The 20902-nt window shown below is 42.8% G+C and overlaps 2 protein-coding genes and 1 long non-coding RNA gene across 3 annotated transcripts in view; 1 reads left to right on the top strand and 2 right to left on the bottom strand.

Annotated features, from left to right (window-relative positions):
* Positions 1–12744, bottom strand: part of tmem94 (transmembrane protein 94) — a 32596-nt gene extending 19852 nt beyond the window's left edge. Inside the window, exons 1-5 of the mRNA XM_056297032.1 lie at positions 12359–12744; positions 8925–9041; positions 1430–1557; positions 1152–1288; positions 755–963 (exon numbers count right to left, since the gene is read on the bottom strand). Of these exons, the coding sequence (XP_056153007.1) occupies positions 755–963; positions 1152–1288; positions 1430–1557; positions 8925–9041; positions 12359–12382 (615 nt within the window). The 5' untranslated portion in view covers positions 12383–12744. The remainder of the gene's footprint in view (positions 1–754; positions 964–1151; positions 1289–1429; positions 1558–8924; positions 9042–12358) is intronic.
* Positions 12745–14214: 1470 nt separating this feature from the next.
* LOC130127394 (uncharacterized) lies at positions 14215–15016 on the top strand. The gene is made up of 3 exons (XR_008811813.1): positions 14215–14295; positions 14641–14684; positions 14963–15016. It is a non-coding gene; the product is annotated as an uncharacterized LOC130127394 (long non-coding RNA).
* Positions 15017–18002: 2986 nt separating this feature from the next.
* Positions 18003–20902, bottom strand: part of myo15b (myosin XVB) — a 54935-nt gene continuing 52035 nt past the window's right edge. Inside the window, exon 67 of the mRNA XM_056296688.1 lies at positions 18003–19433. Within this exon, the coding sequence (XP_056152663.1) occupies positions 19347–19433 (87 nt within the window). The 3' untranslated portion in view covers positions 18003–19346. The remainder of the gene's footprint in view (positions 19434–20902) is intronic.

Genomic DNA, 20902 nt, shown 5'->3' with positions numbered 1-20902 from the left:
TGCCATATCTCTCAAGGATATGTGACGACACGAATACTAAACATAATCCCTTTACATAATACTTATTTGCCCCATACATTTCAGCGCTCTAAGATGGGGTTGTCATTTATAAAAAGTGTTATAATTTCTAAATGGTGAAACCACATATCAAAACAACTTCGGGAAAGCTGCAAATGTGCACTTTAACTTAATGTTAATTATTTGTTTTTTGTGGTGTAAAGCTCCAACAAAGACTCAAAAAGCTTTTTGTTCCCAATAGAATTTTTTTTGGCCAACTACCCCACTCTTCCGAGCTGTCCCCGGTCACTGCTCCACCCCCTCTGTCAATCCGGGGAGGGCTGCAGACTACCACGTGTCTCCTCTGATACATGTGGAGTCACCAGCCACTTCTTTTCACCTGGCAGTAAGGAGTTTTGCCAGGGGGATGTAGTACATGGGAGGATCATGCTATTCCCCCCAGTCCCCCCCCCAACAGGCGCCCCGACCGACCAGAGGAGGCGCTAGTGCAGCGACTGGGACACATACCCACATCCGGCTTCCCACCCGCAGACATGGCCAATTGTGTCTGTAGGGACACCCGACCAAGCCCGAAGTAACACAGGGACTCGAACCGGTGAGCCCCGTGTTGGTAGGCAACAGAATAGACCACCACGTCACCCAGATGCCCAGACTTCAAAAGCTTTTGCTGTCATTTAGGGGACTTAACATGTCTGTGTGTATGTTTGTGTAAGTGGATATGCTTAAACAAACGAACCTTGATGCCTCTAAGGGATGCAAACGCCTCTTGTCCAGGTCTTAGAGCTATGATGTCTCCTTCCACCAGTAGGCTGACTGGCAGGTTGACAAGCTGTGAATCGCGGTAGGTCCAGTGGAGCGACCAGGATGGGGATGAGGGAGTGTACAGGTCAGGGTAGAGAGAAGAAGACCACCGCACCGGCTCTCCCACACACCCAGACAAGTAGTCTGGAGTGAGAGGGAGAGGAGAGAATGGAGTATAGGGAAGAAGGAACAGGGATGGAAGAACACAGGAAATAACAGAAATGAGTTGGAAGGAGAGATTGGAGGAATATAGCTCAAAAGAAGCACATACAATCTATGTGAGATCTATGTAACCAGAAGTACCTTGCTAAAAAGTTGATCATCTGACTCACCATTCAGCTGTGTGATGATGCCTTTGAGGCGTCGAACCATCTCACTTCTCTTCAGCCTCTCCTGTCGTCCAACTAGCAGCAGGTTCAACAGAAAGAGGAGGAGGAGAGCTAATGCACTCACCAGCTCTATACCAGAGCTAGTTTGTCGGTGACAGTAGAGAGAAAAGATACAAGGGAGAAAGAAAAAGGGCAGACCCTTAAAAGAAAACTCATCCCTCATACATTTTCATTGCAGGGATAATTCATCTTTTACAAAAAAAAAAAAGGTGGTCACCTACCTGCCCTTAGGCTGACTACCATGGCAACAGAACAGTCCCAGCACCACCAGCAAGGTGAGGGCAGCTCCTGGCCAATGGAGACAGGAGTGACGGTTGCCATGATAAAGGAAGCTCTTCATCCATTGTTCCTGTAACAGCATAATAAGCAGCAATTAATAAAAGATGACAATGCAATTTGATTGATTGATTGATCATAATACGGCTGCCATAACATGCAACAACCACTTATTCTAAAATTGTGAACGATGGGCAGCAAAGTAATAAGTGAATTAGATCAAGGAGATGTGGGACGTGGAGTGTGCCAATCTCTGTTTGTGTGTGTGTGTGTATGTGTGTGTGTGTGTGTGTGTGTGTGTGTGTGTGTGTGTGTGTTAGGGCTGCACAATATTGGAAAAAAATCACTTTGACATATTTTTTTTCTCAGCGATATATCGGTTGGTTGTGTTAGGAAGGGCATCCGATGTAAAACGACGTAAAATCAGTATGTGGATTGCATACAAGATCATACTGGATTGGTCAAGGCTCCATACCATATCGGTCAAGGCCCCAGTTAACAACGGCTGCCATTGGTGCTCTGCCCTCACAGGGTACCGATGGAAACTGTAAAATCTGCTGTGGCGACCCTGAGAAACAGGGAATAAGCCAAAAGAAGAAGCTATACTATACATACAGTGCTTCGCAGCTGTTGCATATGACATACCCAGCACTTAACTCGTCATGGTTAAGAATTTTGCTAAATTACTCCCACACGGAACTTTTCTGTGCTTCCTTTTTTTAAATTCTCCTTTTGTAATTTTCTCTCAGTTATACCAGAAAGTTGAATCAGTTCATCTGGACACAATGTTTACTGACAGAAACGTTTCATCACTCATCCAAGTGACTTCTTCAGTCTCAACTATCTGCAGGTATCCCCACCCTTATAAACAGCACAGTTGCATAACGACCGCAACCAATGATCGGTTTCATATGCAAATTGATGTGACCATTAACTAGAGCAGCAGTAGCTAACCATGTGCCATGGAGAGCCATGCATATGCAGGTTTTCATCCCAACCCGACTCCCCACCAGGTGATTTCACTGATAGTCTTCCTCTTTGACTGAAGGGTTGCTAATTAGTGAAATCATCTGGGGCCTCATGTATCAATCATTACTATGGGCAAATTTGTGCATACACACCCATGGGATTTTTTAGCCCTGAAGTTTGTCTCCGAGACCGGTGTAGAACCTGGGTAACCCCTGAATTTAGACACCAGTTGGCTAACACTAATGTCTTTGCAGGCGTGGGCGATTGCTCGTTGCAAGAAGTAGACAATAGATGTTAGGAGGAAGGAATTACAAATAACCATCATGCTGTGCTGCGGACTGTCAGACAATCTTGAGGGCTAAAAAAATTCCATGGGTGTGTATGCACAAATTTGCCCATAGTAACGATTGATACATGAGGCCCATAGTAACGATTGATACATGAGGCCCCTAGTGAGGAGTCCGGCCGGAATGAAAACCTACATACACATGGCTCTCCATGGCACATGGTTAGCCACCCCTGAACTAGAGTTACAATGGCCATGTGTACTATTCACAAAGGATTGGAGAATGGTTCAATCACAGTATTGTAACATGGCGACAGATGTACTCTTAGGTGACCCCCCCCCCCCCATTGGTTCAGGGACGGTCATCTGGCTTGATGCGTTAGCTCTTCTGTGTTGTGCCAACCTCTTCGTCAGCATGTTTAGTTTCCCCGATGAACAAGTGAACATGTCATGGCAATCCTCACGGCACAAAACAGCATAGACTAGTGGTCCCCAAACTACAGTCCCCAGGCCAGATACAGCCCGCCCCCACATTCTGGGTGACCCCCGAAGCATTGTGTGTGATATTGTATCTGGCCCTCGGGTTTATTTAGTTTGACTTTCCGCCCTACGGTGCATTTCACTTGAAATGCCACATTTTTTCCTCTGCCAGCTACCGTACTTAGATGGCCATTTAGTCACCATAGCAACCGTTCGTGCCGTACAGGTTCCTTCCACAGTTCACAACTCAAGAATATTGTCAAAGGTGGGATTTTTTGTAGCATAGCTCAATAATTTTCTGTTATTTAGAGGGGAAATGTCAAAGATGAATCATAAAAAAAAAAATTGATCACGAGTGCCGGGTGTTCAACGAACAATGGACTGGAATTATTTTTTTGTTCAATGCAAGGACAAGGCAATTTGTCTGATACGCCAGGAATCGGTAGCAGTTTTCAAGGATTACAACTTGCGCAGGCATTTTGAGACAAAACACAAAGACAAATAAGGTAATCTGCAAGGACAAATGCGGACAGACAAGATAAGAAAACTCAGGGGTGTGCTAGCTACACAGCAGAATACATTTTTAAGGCAAGTTCAGCCAAACCAGTCATGCCTCTGGACTAGCTTTTGTGTGGTGAGACCGATAGCTAAGAATGGAAAGGCCTTCACCGAAGGTGAGTCCGTAAAACAGCGTTTAACCGCATTCACAGACGAGGTGTGTTGTTGTGAGTTTTTCGGCAAGTATAATTACATGGAGAATTGAAGCTATGGGAGCCAACGTGCACAAGATCCAAAAATTGTGTTTTTTTCTCGCTTTCACTTGACGAAAGCAACGATATCAAGGATACCGTGCAGCTGTTGATTATTATTCGTGGTGTAGAAGGGACCAATTTCGAGGTATCTGAGGAGCTTGCAGCACTACAAAGCCTCAAAGGCACAATGACTGGCAGGGAGATTTTTGACAAGGTTTTTCAAACCACTGGAAACTTGGGACTTGACTGGGCAAAGCTCATGAGCATAACAACCGATGAAGCACTGAGTACGGTTGGCACTACAAGGGGACTAACCGGCCACATTAACAGGGAGATGGATGAGCGAAGACATGCATGGCCATTGCAAATTCATTGCCTTATCTACCAGCAAGCACTGTGCTGCAAAGTGGTTAAGTGGGAATCTGTTATGAAAGTTGTAGTGTCATGTGTGAACGTCATCTGAGCAAACGGACTCAACCATAGGCAGTTCCAAGAATTTCCCTCTGAGCTAGAATGTGATTACAGAGATGTACTGTGCCTCCAGCTGTTATTCATGTATTTATTGATGCATATAATTCAGAAAGCAACAAACATCTTATAAGTTATACTATGGCATCACATCACTGAATAAAAACTCTACGGACTATGTGAAACAACGATGGGGAAAAAGAGCTGGACACTGAAATAACAGAGGACATGTGGTTGGATGTCTGGAAAATGCAATTGTCCTCCACCAACTCCCAGACCTGGAGAGACTTCTACTGGAAAAACCTGATTGGCTTTTTTATCACCCCTAAACATTAAGTCCAAACAAACCGGCACTCAGCTGAGCTGTTGGAGGGAATGTGGAGAAATCATGGTTGATCATGCTCATGTTTTTTTGGCCGTGTCCCTCCATTCAGACTTTTTGGAAGGAAGTATCAGTTATCATCTCAAAAACCTTGGGTTTTAGCATTAGTACAACATTCTCATCCTTGTTTCTTGGGCATAATCCTGACGGACTAAGTAAAACTGATGTCTATCTTTTGAAGATCTTGCTGGCGGCAAGTAAAAAGGCCATTACAAAACACTGGCTTCAGAAAAATAGTCCTACTATTGGACTTTTCATCAATATTGTCAAGCAATTACATCTTTCAGAACAGATGACTTATTATATTCGGCTCCAAAAAGAACTGGGAGAGAAACGGTGGGGGAAATGGTGTGTTTATTTGGCCAATGAGAAGGATAGCTCATAGTTATTGTAAGTATACTGTAAATGAGGCATTCTACTTTAGTGGTTTCTTGATCATCCCATGACCTCCCGTTTTTTCCTGTTCTTTTTTTTGGCCATTATTTTTTTTCTGTTTGATGTCTGTTTTTTTTTCTTGTTCTTATAATGAAGAAAATACTCAGAAATAAAAAGTTTAAAAAAAGAAGAAGAGATGTACTGTACCACACGGAAATCCAATGGCTAAGTCACGACAGAGTTTTGAAGCGCTTCTATCGGCTGCTACCTGAGGTCAACGTGTTTCTTCAGTCAAAAGACAGAACTGTCATGGGGCTGACATGGCACCTTGCCTTTCTAACTGACGTGACAGAATGTCTCAATGGTCTAAATCTGCAGCTACAAGGCAAGGGGAAACTAATCTGTGAAATGTACTTCCATATTAAGGCATTCCAGGTGAAACTACAGCTGGTTTTGCAGCAGGTGAGTGAGGGAAACTTTACTCATCTTGCAACAATGCAAAAATGTAGCCACTGAGGACCCACGGGTACCGTTCCCTGTCACAAAGTGCATAAAGGCACTGAAAATGTTGAAGATGGAGTTCGAGGTGAGAAAGACATTCATTATTTCAGAACCCATTTGCTGCAGACATCTATGAGGCCCCGCCATCTCTTCAGCTTGAGTTGGCAAACTTACAAAACTGTGACGCACTGAGCGATGCATTCGAGTCAGGCAGTTTGATTGACTTTTATGCTGCCCTACCCAACACTTATCCACACATTAAAATGCACAGTATCAAGATGAGCACAATCTTCAACAGCACTTAATATATTAAGCGAGCAAACGTTCTCAAGGATGAAGCTTCTGAAAAGTCCGACGAGCTCAAGACTCACTGATGAACATTTGCACCATTCATTGAGACTGGCTGTGACCACAACAGAGACCGACATCAACCTACTCGCCAGAAAGATGCAAGCCCACAGTTCACATTAAGAAACATGGGGAGGTACTCTCTTTGTTTTTGTATTTTTAATTGTCATATGTGATAAAAATTACTTTATGTACACTGATGCTGTGTCAGTCACAGTCAGAGAAGAGAAGGAAGGTGAAGCTTTTCCTCCAAATCATCAATTAGTTGCTAATTAATTAAGTTTTCTAAAGGACTCATTTTGGGACTTGTCTTTTCCTTCACTTGTTTCTTTTTCACTTGTTGAATTGTTCATGCAAAGCCTGCAGAGTGCATACTGCGCTCTTACGTATTTCATTACTTGCACTAAAATGGTTGAATAAAATTATGATAATGATCGGAATGCTTAAGAATTAGTTTGATTTTATTTTTAAATTCTACTTACCTCCCTATTATGTTTTATATACAACTCTGACAATGTGCTTGGCAATGTCAAATAAACCCAGCTAACAATGGTATATTAAATTTTTCACTAGATGTAATGGAGTAATATTCAACTAAGGTAGACCTGTTGTTGTCCACAGTACTATTTACTGTTACTGACATACTCCGGCCCTCCCAATGAGCCAGGCAGAGTGAGCTGGCCCTCCTAAGAAAAAGTTTGGAGAACCCTGGCATACACTATAATGCTATGTTTGTGCCAGGGAACCGATTCTTGGGGTGGACTAATTTCTGGCACAGCCTGTTTTGGGGTTTGAAAGCAACTGAGACAGTGTCTCAACTGTTCCGACCCTCCCACCACATACAGAATCGCCACTGGTTTACACTTGCGCAGCTGTTATAATTCTCCTCTCATCGACTGGCTGGTCAGCTCGCTGATCGGCTGGTTTGGGCGTCTTCCTGGTTTTAACAAATGCCAAGTTAGGATAACCACACTTATCCAGGGCCTGTTTAATGTGGGATTTCTCCCCTTCCCCGGCCGCTGTGTCGGTGGGGACTTTGTCAGCTCGGTGTTACAGCGTCCTGATGACTCCTAGTTTGTGCTCCAGTGGATGATGAGAGTCAAACCTTAAGTACTGATCAGTATGTGTTGGTTTATGGTAAACATCAACAATCAAATGTCCCCCATCACCAATTGCAATTTCCCAGTCTAAGAAGGCTAACCTATCATTTTTCACATCCTCCCTGGTGAATTTGATGTGGTTATCCACCGAGTTAATGTGGTTGGTGAAATGTGGTATATCCTGAGATTTAATTTTAACCCAGATGTCATCCAAATATCTGAACCAATGGCTAGGTGGTGTCCCTGGATAGGACATCAGAGCCCTCTTTTCCATTTTTCTCCATATGCAAGTTGGCCACTACAGGTGAGACTGTGGAACCTATAGCCCACCCATGCTTCTGCCTATAGTACTGCCCCTGTATGTGAAGTCCGTGGACTGAAGACAGCTTCAGGAGCAGATACACTTGGTCAGTGTTAAGGGTGGTCCAACTGCTAAGGGCGGGGTCGCTTTGTAATTTCATACAAACTACCTCCACTGCTTCATCAACAGGAACGCATGGGAAGAGAGACGTAACATCATAAGAGACTATTGTTTCATCCCCCTCCATAATGATGTCCTCCACCTTATCCACAAACTCCATAGTGTTCTGAATGTGATGTTCATTACTGCCTACCAATGGGTTAAGAATAGATACCGGAAACTTAGAGATGTTATAGGTCACTGAGTTAATCATACAAACAATAGGCCGTAATGCAACATCCTGGTGTATCTTGGGTAGACCATACAGACTAGGTGTAGCTTCCCTTGGGTATAATCTATGGAATAAAATTCTGTCAATAGCATTGTCCTGTTCTAACAGCTTCACGCAATCTTTCACTTTTTTCTTGTAACCACTGCCTGGATCTCGTTTCAGGGGCTCATATTTATTCATGTCGCTAAGTAACGTTACAACTTTCTCATGATAGTCTACCTGGTTTAATAAAACAGTGCATCTGCCTTTGACCGCCAGAAGGATGATGGTGTTATTGTCCTTACTGAGAGTCATGAGTACAGTCCTCTCATCTCTGCTGATGTTGGACGGCAGCACCTTCGCATTGCTGAGGCAGGCTGAAACTTTCGTCCACAGTTCCGCTTCCAGGTCCATGATGTTGTTGTTATAGATCGCCGATTCCGTGGCTGTGATCAGCTCCATTAGCAGGATTTGCCTCGGTGTGACAGCAAATTTCCGCCCCTTAGCAAGGATGTCTTTCTCCGCCTTTCTCTCGGTTCTTTTTTGCCTAGATTGCTGCTCAAGACAAATGGATGCCACAATTGACGCAACGGGAGTCTAGTCTGCTAATTCGTGCCTGACGAAAAATTAAGCCTAAAGTATGTTCATGTAATTAATATTTTCCTCATTAATTATGTATTATTTCACCCACCTGCAACCCATCCACTATTAATCAGAATGTTAATTTTTATGACTCTGCTCACCTGACCCGTGGATTAACCACGGTGCCCACAGATATAACTGCGATCCACGCATCACAAGCTGAGAAGCAGATGAACACGATGTGTCATTTGACCAAATGGAGCGAGAAATGACGAGGTTCCGAGCATTAAATCAAGAGTAGATTATATCAGACAGACTTCTCTTGTAGATTGGTAATGGAAAATGAGAACCGTGCGAGTTTTCCTTTCGTATCAAGCAGCAAAAAGTTACATCATGAGGTTGAGTTAATTTGGCTTACTTCACATCCCATGTCCTGCTAAGTGACTATTGCGCATGCGCACATCGCGATGATGATGCTGAAATAATATATCGTGCAGCCCTAGTGTGTGTGTATAATTGTGTGTACCTGAACAGACGCTCGTCTGCGCGCAGTCCTCTGGTGCTGTTCCAGCAGACCAGTGAGCTGGTCTCTGAGTGTCCCCAGAGCCTGTCCTGTAGTCAGCCCAAGACTCACAGCCACATCCTGAAGCAGATGTTTTAACGTTTTTGGTCAGACTTAAAGGTACAAAGTATTTCACTGAACATTTTGCATCATATACTGAATAAACATTATGACTATTATCCACTACAGAAGACACCGTAAACCAAACCAATTTTTTTGGTACTGTCCTGCCAATAATTACATTCAAGCAAACAAATATTCATTTCAAAAACTAAAATTTCAAAATATGATTCCTACAAAGTGTTTCTAGATTAGAATGTTATGTTTGCTTATTTTTAATATGTGCGTCCCTCTAAATCTAATTCTTTGCACAGGCAAACTAAACTCGCAAAATCTGACTTTGTATGATAACACTTCTAATAATATATTTGCTTAACAGCAAATGATAAATGAACGTAATACACTGGGGGGACTTTCTACCTACACATGACAGAACAATGGAAAGAAAACTTGCTACATACTGTATGTAGTAAGTCTGACATTGACAGTGACGTTAATTAGACAAGCAATTTAATATGCAACCCTTTGTGGTGTTGCATGACTAGTTAGTAATGAACTGTAGCAGCCTATTATCCATACTTGGAAACAGCCAAGAGGAAATGATCACAGCTGTCTTGAGAGAGAGAGGGAGATACAAAATCATATTCACTGTTAGTGGGAACATGGCTTTTTCCCACACTCCCATGTCCATGTAAGAATGAGTGTGTCTTCAGGGCCGTGGGTACACACACAGACAGACACAAATGTCAACACAAATACTTACACACAAAACACAGGGCTCGGCTTTCAAGCTCCACATCCCACAAAGCTCAGCTTTAAATAACTTCCCATTTCCCCGGAGTAACAAAGCCTCAACATATTCCTCAAGGCAAACAAACAAGCAGCCTTAGTAAAGCAGAGCACACCCATTACCTTAGAAGTACCATAGATTTAACGTCCGATGTTCGTAAAGCGCCACTGCGCAAGCACACAGCTCATGCAGACATACAATAAACAAGCAATGCTAGCATTGTCACACTGGGTGCCTCTCCAACTCGTAAGACAGCTTTAATCAAACAGAAAACATGATGAAGGCCGACTTAAAAGACCTCTTTATTCTAAAATAGAGCGCCTCTCCCATATTCAATGCCATAACAACTAGAGGTGGGACGGGGAAATCAATTCGGTGCAAAATTGCAATAAAAAGTCATGACAATTTTAATGTCCCATTATTTCCCCTGAATAACTATGCTGAAGCATAGTTAGCAGATGTTGTGGACAAGTTTGATGTAGGGCTAATCAAAACTCTTCACAGCATCATTCAAATATCAAACCTTTACTTAGGGAAACATACTCGTGTTTTAAGCTTGTACATTTTCATTGGATTACTCTGATTTACACATCTTACTGGATGGGGCCTTAAAATATATTGTAATATAAAATCACAATATTTATAATATTGTGATATTTGGGAAAAATGTGGTATATATCAAATCAGTACTTACTTATTCTAATATCAAATTGGGAGATACCTTGGGATTCCCAGCTCTAATAACAACATTCTCCCTTTCCTTCGGTTTCAAACCTGTTTTAGGCTACCTCTAACAGAGCTACAAGGATAATGTATCAAAGGCAGCCACTATATGTGACAGCAGTTTTACTAGTTTTGAAAAAACACCTTAATTAAGGCCTTTTATGAGAAACAGCCCGGCCATCTCTGTTGCTAACAACAGTTTGCAATGCTGCAGAACCTCACCCAAATCTCCCTTTTCTCCCAGATAGAGCCCAGCCAGTCAAGCCTGGCACCAGCCAGCTGGACTCCCATTTAAATCACAGCGACTGACCACCTCTCTGGCAGGACCAAGGCTTGTTCGGCTCAGTTCAACTCAGTTCAGCAGCTGGCTGGGCAAGTGGAGGGGGCAACTAAGCAACAAAACCCTGACTGTAGAGAAAGAGGGGGACTGAGAGAGAGAAAAAAAAGAGGGACAGAGAGAGGGGAGAGAATGAGGCCCTTTAGACAAGAGGAATACTGCCAACCTGGCCTGTATAACCCTAGTTGGGCTTTGTTCCACTCTAGCCAGCAAAGCACATTTGAGTGATGTACGGATGAAGAAAGACGGGGTAGTGATGAGGACAGAGAGAGAGAGAGAGAAACTGGTATCACTATAAAGGGTGGAAGGACAAGGTAAGATCAGGAGTGTTGAATGACAAGAGTGACTGAATGAAAAGAAGAAAGAGATGAAGAGTAGGTGCCCTTGCTGAACTGTCTTGCCCATGGCCAAGTATCACAAAATGTGAAACCGAGCCCAGTGAAAAGTACAGTTCCAGCACTTAACCTCAATCACAGTCAGAACCAGCTTTCCTCAGCCAAGATCACATAACCGCTGGGCTGATGCTGAGGAGACAACTTGTGAAATCGCACACCAAATGTTATTCAAGACATTCACTCTATGATACACTTTAGGTCATCCTTCACACTTATCTCTTACATAAGCATTCACAACACCCCCATATAACCCGTGTTACATACAGGATGATTACCAAATCAAATTTTCTAAATAGCTAGTATGATTTCATACTATACACAGAGAGACAAATTACTTAATGTCATTCCTTATGCACTAAATGAATTCATCTATGGAAAGCAACTGGTCAGCTTTACCTCTGCAACTTCTAGAACTTTCATATGCCCTTGAGAAGGGGAACTTGCACCAAATTTCAACCTGTGCTGTTATGAGTTAATGATTATGTAATTGAGAAGGGCACATAGGTGGGAACATGGAGATAGGAAAGGCTGAGGAACTCTCTTTCAACCTGTTGAGTAATAAGCCTTTGCCAACCATTTTTTTCCATTCCTACACGTGTTGAGCTGACCAAGTAGAGCGTCATTGTGAAATGCCTCTCCCACACATCTATGTTTAACTAAAGAGGTTTGATCTATTGACCCTTAAGATGCATAATCTCACATGTCAAAAACAGAAGAGGGTGGGCGGATATGACCTGAGAAAGTGAATAATGGAGTGTGAAAGCAGATACGTTAGAAACTTGTGAAGAATGAAGTGACAGTATTTAAAGTTCCCCTTTTGAGTTAAAAACGGCAATAGGAGGAGTTCTACTTACGCATCAGCTATTCTGAAAATAAACAGACTCTCCCTAAAGAGTACTGCACACACAGATCTGCATCATTAAATGAAAACATTCATAGATTATTGTGTACAGGCTTGCATCTGCACACTTGCTCTGCTTTCCTCAGAGCAGTCTATATCCCAAAGCCTATCTGTCTCATAGACACCTCTCCACCACAGGGACAAGAAGGTAACATGAGAAGACGGTGGAGGACACCAGGCAACCAAACTCACCTGCTTCTTATCCTGCGGCTCCATGGTAACCAGAACCACTCAACATACTCTGCTCCTCTACCAGCCAACAACACCTGGCCCTCTAAATGCCACTCTTTAATGTCCAAGATGGACAATGCACACTTGGCAGGCCTGGAGGTCCCTCTGTGATGGTTGCCTCTCGAAGCTCCAGCTCGAGTCACTCAGCTGAGGACGGAGGGAAGTAGAGAAGAAAGGCTGGTGCAGCCCCGGTCCCCGTCCCGGCACCACCTCTCTTCCCGCCTGCTCTGCCAGTCTGATGGGAGGCACACCAAGACCTACAGGGAGCAGCAGGAGCAACCAGGAAACAACTCTAGGATATGGGACTGTGTAGGGAGATTAATTGTAGTTTAGGTCGGGCCACAATGTAGGTGTCCTCTTCATCATCAACATGTAGGGTGCTGTGGATAAAGGGAAAGAATGTGGATCAGGCCAGATCTTACTGAAATGAGACACAAACACACAGAGTTTTCCAATGCAAAACAGGTAAAGAGTTAACATGTCAACATGCCTGAAGGACTGATTGTCGTCAAACCAGTCTAAGCTATATCTGGAGTACCTTCAGTGATTTCAAGAGGTATCATGTAAGTCTATAGATACAGAACACAGATAACATAATAGTTGTATTGAAAAGAGAATCTCACTCACTCTGATAACATAAGCAGCTCCCTCTGACACAAAAACCCAGGAGACTGCTGACTCTGAAGTTTAGAGTCAGCAGTCTCCATTGGCTCTGAGTTGACAGTGCTCAGCCAAACAGAGGAGGAAAAAAGCCGACAGACAGACAGAATAGCGAGGGCATGCACTGACCACAAAATAAGATGACACAAAACATATCCAGGCTTGAATAATCCTGTCACATCGCCAGAGATAATGGACCAAAAGTAGATTGTAGCCAGGTGAAACTCATTCAAATAGGCTTCTAGCATGAAGAGGGTGAAATTACACCTTCTCTCAAGAGGTGTTATGCATTTCAAGAACACAATGTAATACCTGTGAAAATCCCTTTCTATGAATCAAAGCTCTAAATCATCAACGCAGCCGCCCCACGCCAGGAAACTGCTAAATTAATATCAGGCAGCTGTGTTTATCACTTGATTAGATAGATATAAATCTGACTGATGTCCTGTAGGAAACTGTTTTGCACCACAGCAGGACAATACACAGCAACAGATCAAGAGCATGAAACATGGGGTAAGATATGTAAATAGAAACAATAAATACGCTTGTAGGTACGAAAAAAATCCACAAAAACCTGACATTCCAGACAACAATGATCCGGTCAACGGGCACTTGGCTGCATGGTTTAACAGGAAGTACAGTTGAGCAAATGCGCCAGCAACTAAAATATACAATAGTTACTAATACAGGAAAAGTTCGTGGGTCAAAGTGACGCTCGCATCGAGGGAAATTAAGGGGTAAAAGTGACAAATTCTTATGGAGCCCAAGCTGGCCTTGTAGTATTCGTGGGGGTTAAACATCTTCCCAGCTGACTGAGGCATGGTGCGTCCAGACTGGGAGAGGACTGGTTTTCCCTCTCTCTAGGACATTAAATACATTAAACACAACTCAAAACCGCGGAGTGTGAATGTTTGTGGTGCATTATATGGCAACTACTACTAGCATTACTACGATTACAACTATTATTACTACTACTACGATTAGGTGGCCAAACTTAGCTCTTAAGCAGACTAATATTAGCTAGCCGGTGTTTTGTCGATATGTGCGACCAATCGAGAAGGGCTACGTAGCGGTTCTGCGCATGGATGATTAGACGAGGTTAGGGCTAGAGTTGGGGCTAAGCTCCGGGAAAGCTAATGGTATCTAGACACAGGGAACTCAGCTAAAGCTAACTTTGACACCGGCGGGAGATGGACGGTGCTGAAAAAAAATCACGGCTATGCGTTGAGTGACACTAGGTGACATGAGGCCATATCACGTTAAAAGCCTGAATAAAGAAAATCAAAGTGAAATGAGTTTCAGTCGATCACACACAGTTCATGTTAGCTTCTACGTTAGCTTGCCACAGTAGCTAACGTTAACTGAACGTCTCTTCTGCTCGGCGTTAGAAGCAAACGCTTGAGTTTCAAAATACGACGACGCTCATTTTACCAAAAAAAAGGCTATGACTCTATATCTAGAAAATGCCTGAGAACTCACCAGAAGCTGTGTTCAAGTATTTTGTAAATATCTCCTGTAAACTGATCACTTGACTCTCTTACATCCACTGCAGCCGTGCTGCCTGTGCCTTTCCCACCAGACAGCCATGTCAGGGATCGGAGGAGGGGCGTGGCGTTTTGATTGACAGGTGAGTAAGGCTAAGGTTCACTCTGTTTTGATTGGCGTGTAAACGGATAGGCGGCATTTGTTGCATGCTGTGTCTATTTTGAAATACGAAACCTTGTGTTGATGTAGTCTCGATAGGATGAAAAGTGTGGAGAATAGAATAGAATAGAATAGAATCACTTTTTTTCCAAACGGAACTTAATACACAGCAGCCAGTTTAAGGCAGATGAACAAAATATGCAAATAACTTAAATACATTATAAATACGAATATACCCATAAATTGTACTTATTATTCTAGCTACGTGAATTGCAAGCAGTTTCCTCTGAGACAAAAACACCTGCAGAGACAGACCATTGGCTCTGCCTTGACAGCGCTTAGCCAAGGTGAGGGGGGGGAAACTGGGATTTTCTTCAAAACTGAAACTTTGATGAAGACATTTAATTCTGCAGCACTGTTTTTTGTGATCGTGCGATAGGAGATGACGGCGTGCTGCAGTGAATTCACATCTTCCATTCAGCACTTGTACGGCACAAGTAACTTTGTTGAATAATGAAGAACTACATTTCTTTATAAGTCAGAGATTTTGATATTGCTCAAAATGCTTCCTTCAAAACAACGTATCAATATGAATATATCGGTGGGAGATAGTTTCTCTCTCTCTCCCCCTCTCTCTCTCTTTCACTAATATGCAAATACCCGTATGCTATTTAGTAAACAGGTATGCCCCCAAGCAGTCAACAATAGATCTACTTTGCTTTCAATTACACCTTGAGATTAAAACAAGACTCATATTCTGGCTGTAGAAGCAGCGCTGACCAGGTTTCAGGCAATTACAAAGCTTTTTTGACCAATGCCATGGTTTCTGACGTTTCTCATATTCAGTTTCCCCTGCAGTTCACTGACACAACTGACAACATACACCAGCATGGGGAAAGGCCACAAACAGATACATGGCAATGACAGAAGTGATCCTCGATTACAAGACAACTATGCAAAAGTTTGTGAGAGTGAAATCAAGTCACAACATAAATTCCAATAAGTTATCACGCGGTGTTATTTCTTGAAAATAATCGGGCAAAACATATGAGCATTCAAAAAGTATTAAGGAAAACAAAGTTTAATAAATCAAAGAACAAGTGACCATGATCTGAATAAGAAAAATAAATGTAAAAAAAAACAATGGCTGCCCTAAGAAAAAGGCTGTCATCATCATAGATGGTGTTGAAAGAAGCACAAAATCCAAAATTTAACAGTACAGAATTTCTCTCCCTGCTAGTTTCCCTTGAAATTCTACAAGTGCTTGTAGGGGTTGTCCAACCTTGGGGTCATCCCAAGTCGTCCTGTGTGGAGTCTGCATGTTCTCCCCATGTCTGCGTGGGTTTTCTCCGGGTGCTCCGGTTTCCCCCGCCATCAAAAAGACATGTATGTTATGGTTGATACTCCTTCCTGTCTGTGCCCCTGACCGAGGCAATAGAAAGAAGAACTGGAGTTGGTCCCCGGGTGCTGCATGGTGGTTGCTCACTGCTCCTAGCTACACAGCTAGGATGGGTTAAATACAGAGAAAGAATTTCCCCACAGGGATTAATATAGGAGTAAAAAAAAAAAGTGCTTGAGGAGGAGGAGAAAAAAATCAGAAAAGCAAGTTAAAGATGTATGCGTTAGATTTCCAACATGAGTATTAATATTTTAACGAATTCTATGCATTGAACACATTAGCTCTAATTTATGCATTCTTCCGTGGGGACTTTGTAAAACTGTGCTCATTTTGTGTTGTCATAGTTTTTGATGGCATTTGATTCATTCGTATGTGTGAGAGAAAGAGCTCGGCGTTTCCATGTGTGCAACAGAAAGAGAGACAGCATGTTTATAGGTGTGGGAGAGAAGTTTGTTTGTACATGCATGTCAAAGTTAGAAAAACAGAGACTTAAGGAAAGAGAGGGGGAGGGGGGAGAGAGAAGGGGGAGGGGGAGGAAGAGAGAGAGAGGGGGGAGAAGAGAGGAACAGAGAGAGGGAGCGAGAGGGAGGGAGAGAGGGGGAGAGAAGAACAGAGAGAGAACGACAGAGAGAGAAGAGGGAGGGGGGAGAGGAATGGAGAGAGAGAGAGAGAGAGAGAGAGAGAGAGAGAGAGAGAGAGAGAGAGAGAGAGAGAGAGAGAGAGAGAGAGAGAGAGAGAGAGAGAGAGAGAGAGAGAGAGGGAGAGAGAGGGGGAAGAGAGGAACAGAGAGAGAGGGGGGAAGGGGAGAGAGAAAGGGGGAGGAATAGAGAGAGGAGAAGGAGGGAGAGAGGGGAGAGAGGAAAAGAGGGAGAGAGAGAGAGAGCTTGGGAAAAATTCAAATTTTAACCAGCTTCCGGCAGTTGAAAGTGCCAAAGAGCAAAAATAATAGTATAAAGTTAGATGTAGCGTGCCACTGATCTGAAACTAGAGTGGATGGCTGGTGCACATAACTTTCCTGTCAGTATACTGCCCTTGGGACACACAACGATTTGAGAACATTTGAATATTTGCTGAAATTTGACTATTACATAAGATGTTTTGAATGGATACGTCTACTTTGAATATTGGTTATCAGAGCTTTAATGTTCTTTTTCATTCCTAATTTACAAGGGAAGTTGAAAGAGAGCTCATCCCTTCCTTCCTACTCATTTGCTGCTGCTGGTTGGTCTAGTCCCTGTACGTGCAACTGAGGGAAAAGAAATGTCCCGGGATGACATTTGATCAGCACTCCATGTTATGGTAAACATAGAGCAAAATGCATTTATAACTCAAGCATGATTTTCATCTACTACAAATCTACTTCATCAAATAAATGGACTAGACTAAACTAGAATAGAAAGGGTATGTTATACATTAACATACTTAAAGAATAAGAATTATGAGAAATGGTATTTTGACATCTTAGTGTCTGAGGGATTGCATAGAGGACTTGAAGGCTCCCTCATATCAGTCAAGCTTATAAAATATGAGCCGTCTCATTTACAGAAACTCGTACACATGTGCAACCATTGTGGACCTTTGTCGGTGATGCGATGGCTGTAACAGTTGGTGTCATGTGTTTGAGAGTTCACCGGTTCAATTCCAAACCAAAAACCAGCAAATCATAACCACTTTCCACTGAAATTACATATTCAAACCCATGCTCCCTCATTTTTCAGAGGAGAGGGTTTTCAGTCCTGTGGTGAGGAATTGCAGTTTTGGGCTTTTGGGCTAAAATCATTCTCTGACATGATTATGGCTTTTTTTTCTTTTAAAGAAAACCTTTTCATTAAAAACAATTTATATGCATTCAAATGTTCCTGAAGTGCAGAGAAGAATAAAAACACAAGAACTAATGAATCAACATATTTATTCAATGTTAATACAAATTAACCATAGCTCGTCTCACCCAACTTTTTTGGTCAGCTAATGCAATGCTCATATGTAATAAAGTCATTATCCTATATAACATTGATGACACAATTAACTGGTCAAAAGATTTTATATTTCAAATCATTTATGACACAATTTCAATGCACAAAAATTAGGCTTACTCAATTAAACTGAAACCTTCAAGGCACTGATTTGGTTTGACAGCAGTCTGTACATTTACTCATATCCCTTGTGTATTCATCATTCTGTGTTAAATAATTTGTAACTGTTTCTTTAAAAAATAACTTAACATCTTGTTAAATATTAATGGGATGTTTGTATTTGTGTGCATACATAATTTGCGAGCACACTGATGTGTATATATGAATGCATGTGTGTGAATGTGTAAACTAATCTGCAGCAGGCATCCAGATTCATCAATCTTTCATCACCCACGAAGTTACACAGACACAATGTAATGGATGTGGATATACAGTTCATGACTGAAGATTCTAAATCATTTAAGAAACTCCAGTGTGTGTGTGTGTGTGTGTGTGTGTGTGTGTGTGTGCGTGTGTGTGTCTTCTCCTGGATCGCCACCTAGCCATGGTGGAGAAGCTTGCGTGTACCAATAATCCCAAGAGCTATGCCGTCCGGAGCTTGGCTCCTGGTAGGGTCACCCAAGGTGGATAGGTCAAGGGGAAGTTCCAGACGAAGCACGATCCAACAAAGACCTCAACAGCGGAACTGGTGGAAGATGTCTCCACGTCACAACGGCAGTGAAGGTGGATGTAGGCTGCAACAGAGGGTGGTCCCCAATCATCTTGGTTCTCCATGCCATTGGACTCTGGCCACCCCCTGCCAAGGACTGTGTGGTGGTTACAGGCACATCAGCCACTCCACATAAAAAGCTGTCACATGCAGGTGTCCTCCCATATTGCAGCTCCAGGATCAGCCTCTACACCCACCTGAGGACCCAGAGGGACCCAGAGGAAGAACGGTCATACTCGACCCAGAGTGACCGCTGTGTGTGTGTGTGTGTGTGTGGTGTGTGCGCATGTTGAGGTCGGGTGTGGGGCTGAAATAGTTCAACAATGGTCTTAGTTTTGGCCTGACTGACCTTTGACCCTAAGCTCTTGTTTGAGAAGATTCCACATTCATCCATTCAGGGAAGGGAAAATGTGTGTGCATGTATGTGTGTGTGTGTGTGTGTGTGTGTGTGTGTGTGTGTGTGTGTGTGTGTGTGTGAGAGAGAGAGAGAGAGAGAGCGAGAGAAAGAGAGAGAGAGGGTGAGTGAGCGCAAAAGCAGATTTAAGTAGATGCTCATTCCTGTGTCTACTGGTGACTTGAGATAGAGCTGTTGGTAGGTGGCCGCACTAACTCCTGAAGAATTATCGCAAGGATGTGGCATAGCTCCTTGGCCTGAGGAAGAGATAGAGAAACAGACAGACAGAGGCAGAGAAAAATAAGGAGAGAGAGAGAGAGAGAGAGAGAGAGAGAGATAACATATTACAAGATTAAAAACCAGATATGAGAGCACAAATCCCCAGGATGGCACAAATAGCAGACATTTGACCACATGGAAGATTTAGGCCAACAAATCTAGTTTGATGGCTGTCTGTCATTTACAAGCATGTCTGTAATCTGAACTATGGCTAAAACTGTAGAGTAAGGTACAAGATGGACCTTTGTATGCATAATTTTCATGGTTCAATTCAACACAGTTCTAAAACAGATTTCAAATCAGCTATCAATCTAGAAACACTTGTTTTGACTCAGAACATCTTATTTTGCTTTTCTTGATTGTTTCACATGAATCCATCCATCCATCCATTTTCCGAACCGCTTATCCTGCTCTCAGGGTTGCGGGGATGCTGGAGCCTATCTCAGCAGTCATTGGGCGGCAGGCAGAGAGACACCCTGGACAGGCCGCCAGGCTATCACACAGGGCCGACATACACACACACACACACACACACACACACACACACACACACACACGTTCATACCTAGGGACAATTTAGTATGGCCAATTCACCTGACTTACATGTCTTTGGACTGTGGGAGGAAACCGGAGCCCCCGGAGGAAACCCACACAGACAAGGGGAGAACATGCAAACTCCACACAGGATGACCCGGGATGACCCCAAAGGTTGGACTACCCCGGGGCTCAAACCCAGGACCTTCTTACTGTGAGGCGACCGCACTAACCACTGCGCCACCGTGCTGCCCTGATTCACATGAATCACCTGACCTAAATAAATAGCATACTGATTATATATTGATTACATACTGAGATTGTATCAGTAACCTTACAACTGAGAAACTGGTGACCAATCCATCTTGATGGATGATCAATAATCCAAGTAAGGAAATCCCAGAAAGTCAAATCGATTCAACTGGACGCAACGTTTACTGGTACAGACGTTTCTTTACTTTTAAGATATATTTTATTTGAGCAGCTAGTTTGTGCATGTACATATATGATATCCAGTGCTCATTTTTTAAGTACAAAACAAATGACAAACAAAAAGAAAAACAACAGAGTACTAAACAGCGACAGATGCTTAATGCAAAACAGGTAAAAGATGAATATAACATACTGCAAATTAGTGGTACAAAAGAGCTTAAGCAAATACAAAAATAAAATAAAAAGTCCCTCCCCCACCCTCCCAATCCCTATACTACTCAATCGGTGATTAATAGTGAAATATATTAATTGTAGGATTAGCTAGTCACACTAGCAAGGTAATGAATAAGGGGTAACCAGGTTTTTTCAAACAGTGAACGTTTATCTTTTAAAACATATCTTCTTCTCTCCAGATGTAAGTTATTTGACAGGTTGCTGAGCCACATCTTAGTAGTAGGGACCCCTTTTTCTTTCCGAAACA

The sequence above is a fragment of the Lampris incognitus genome, chromosome 17 (genome assembly GCF_029633865.1).
Source record: "Lampris incognitus isolate fLamInc1 chromosome 17, fLamInc1.hap2, whole genome shotgun sequence".
Classification (NCBI taxonomy): domain Eukaryota; kingdom Metazoa; phylum Chordata; class Actinopteri; order Lampriformes; family Lampridae; genus Lampris; species Lampris incognitus.
Note: the sequence above shows the minus strand (reverse complement) of the source record. Positions and strands in the feature narration are given on the sequence as shown.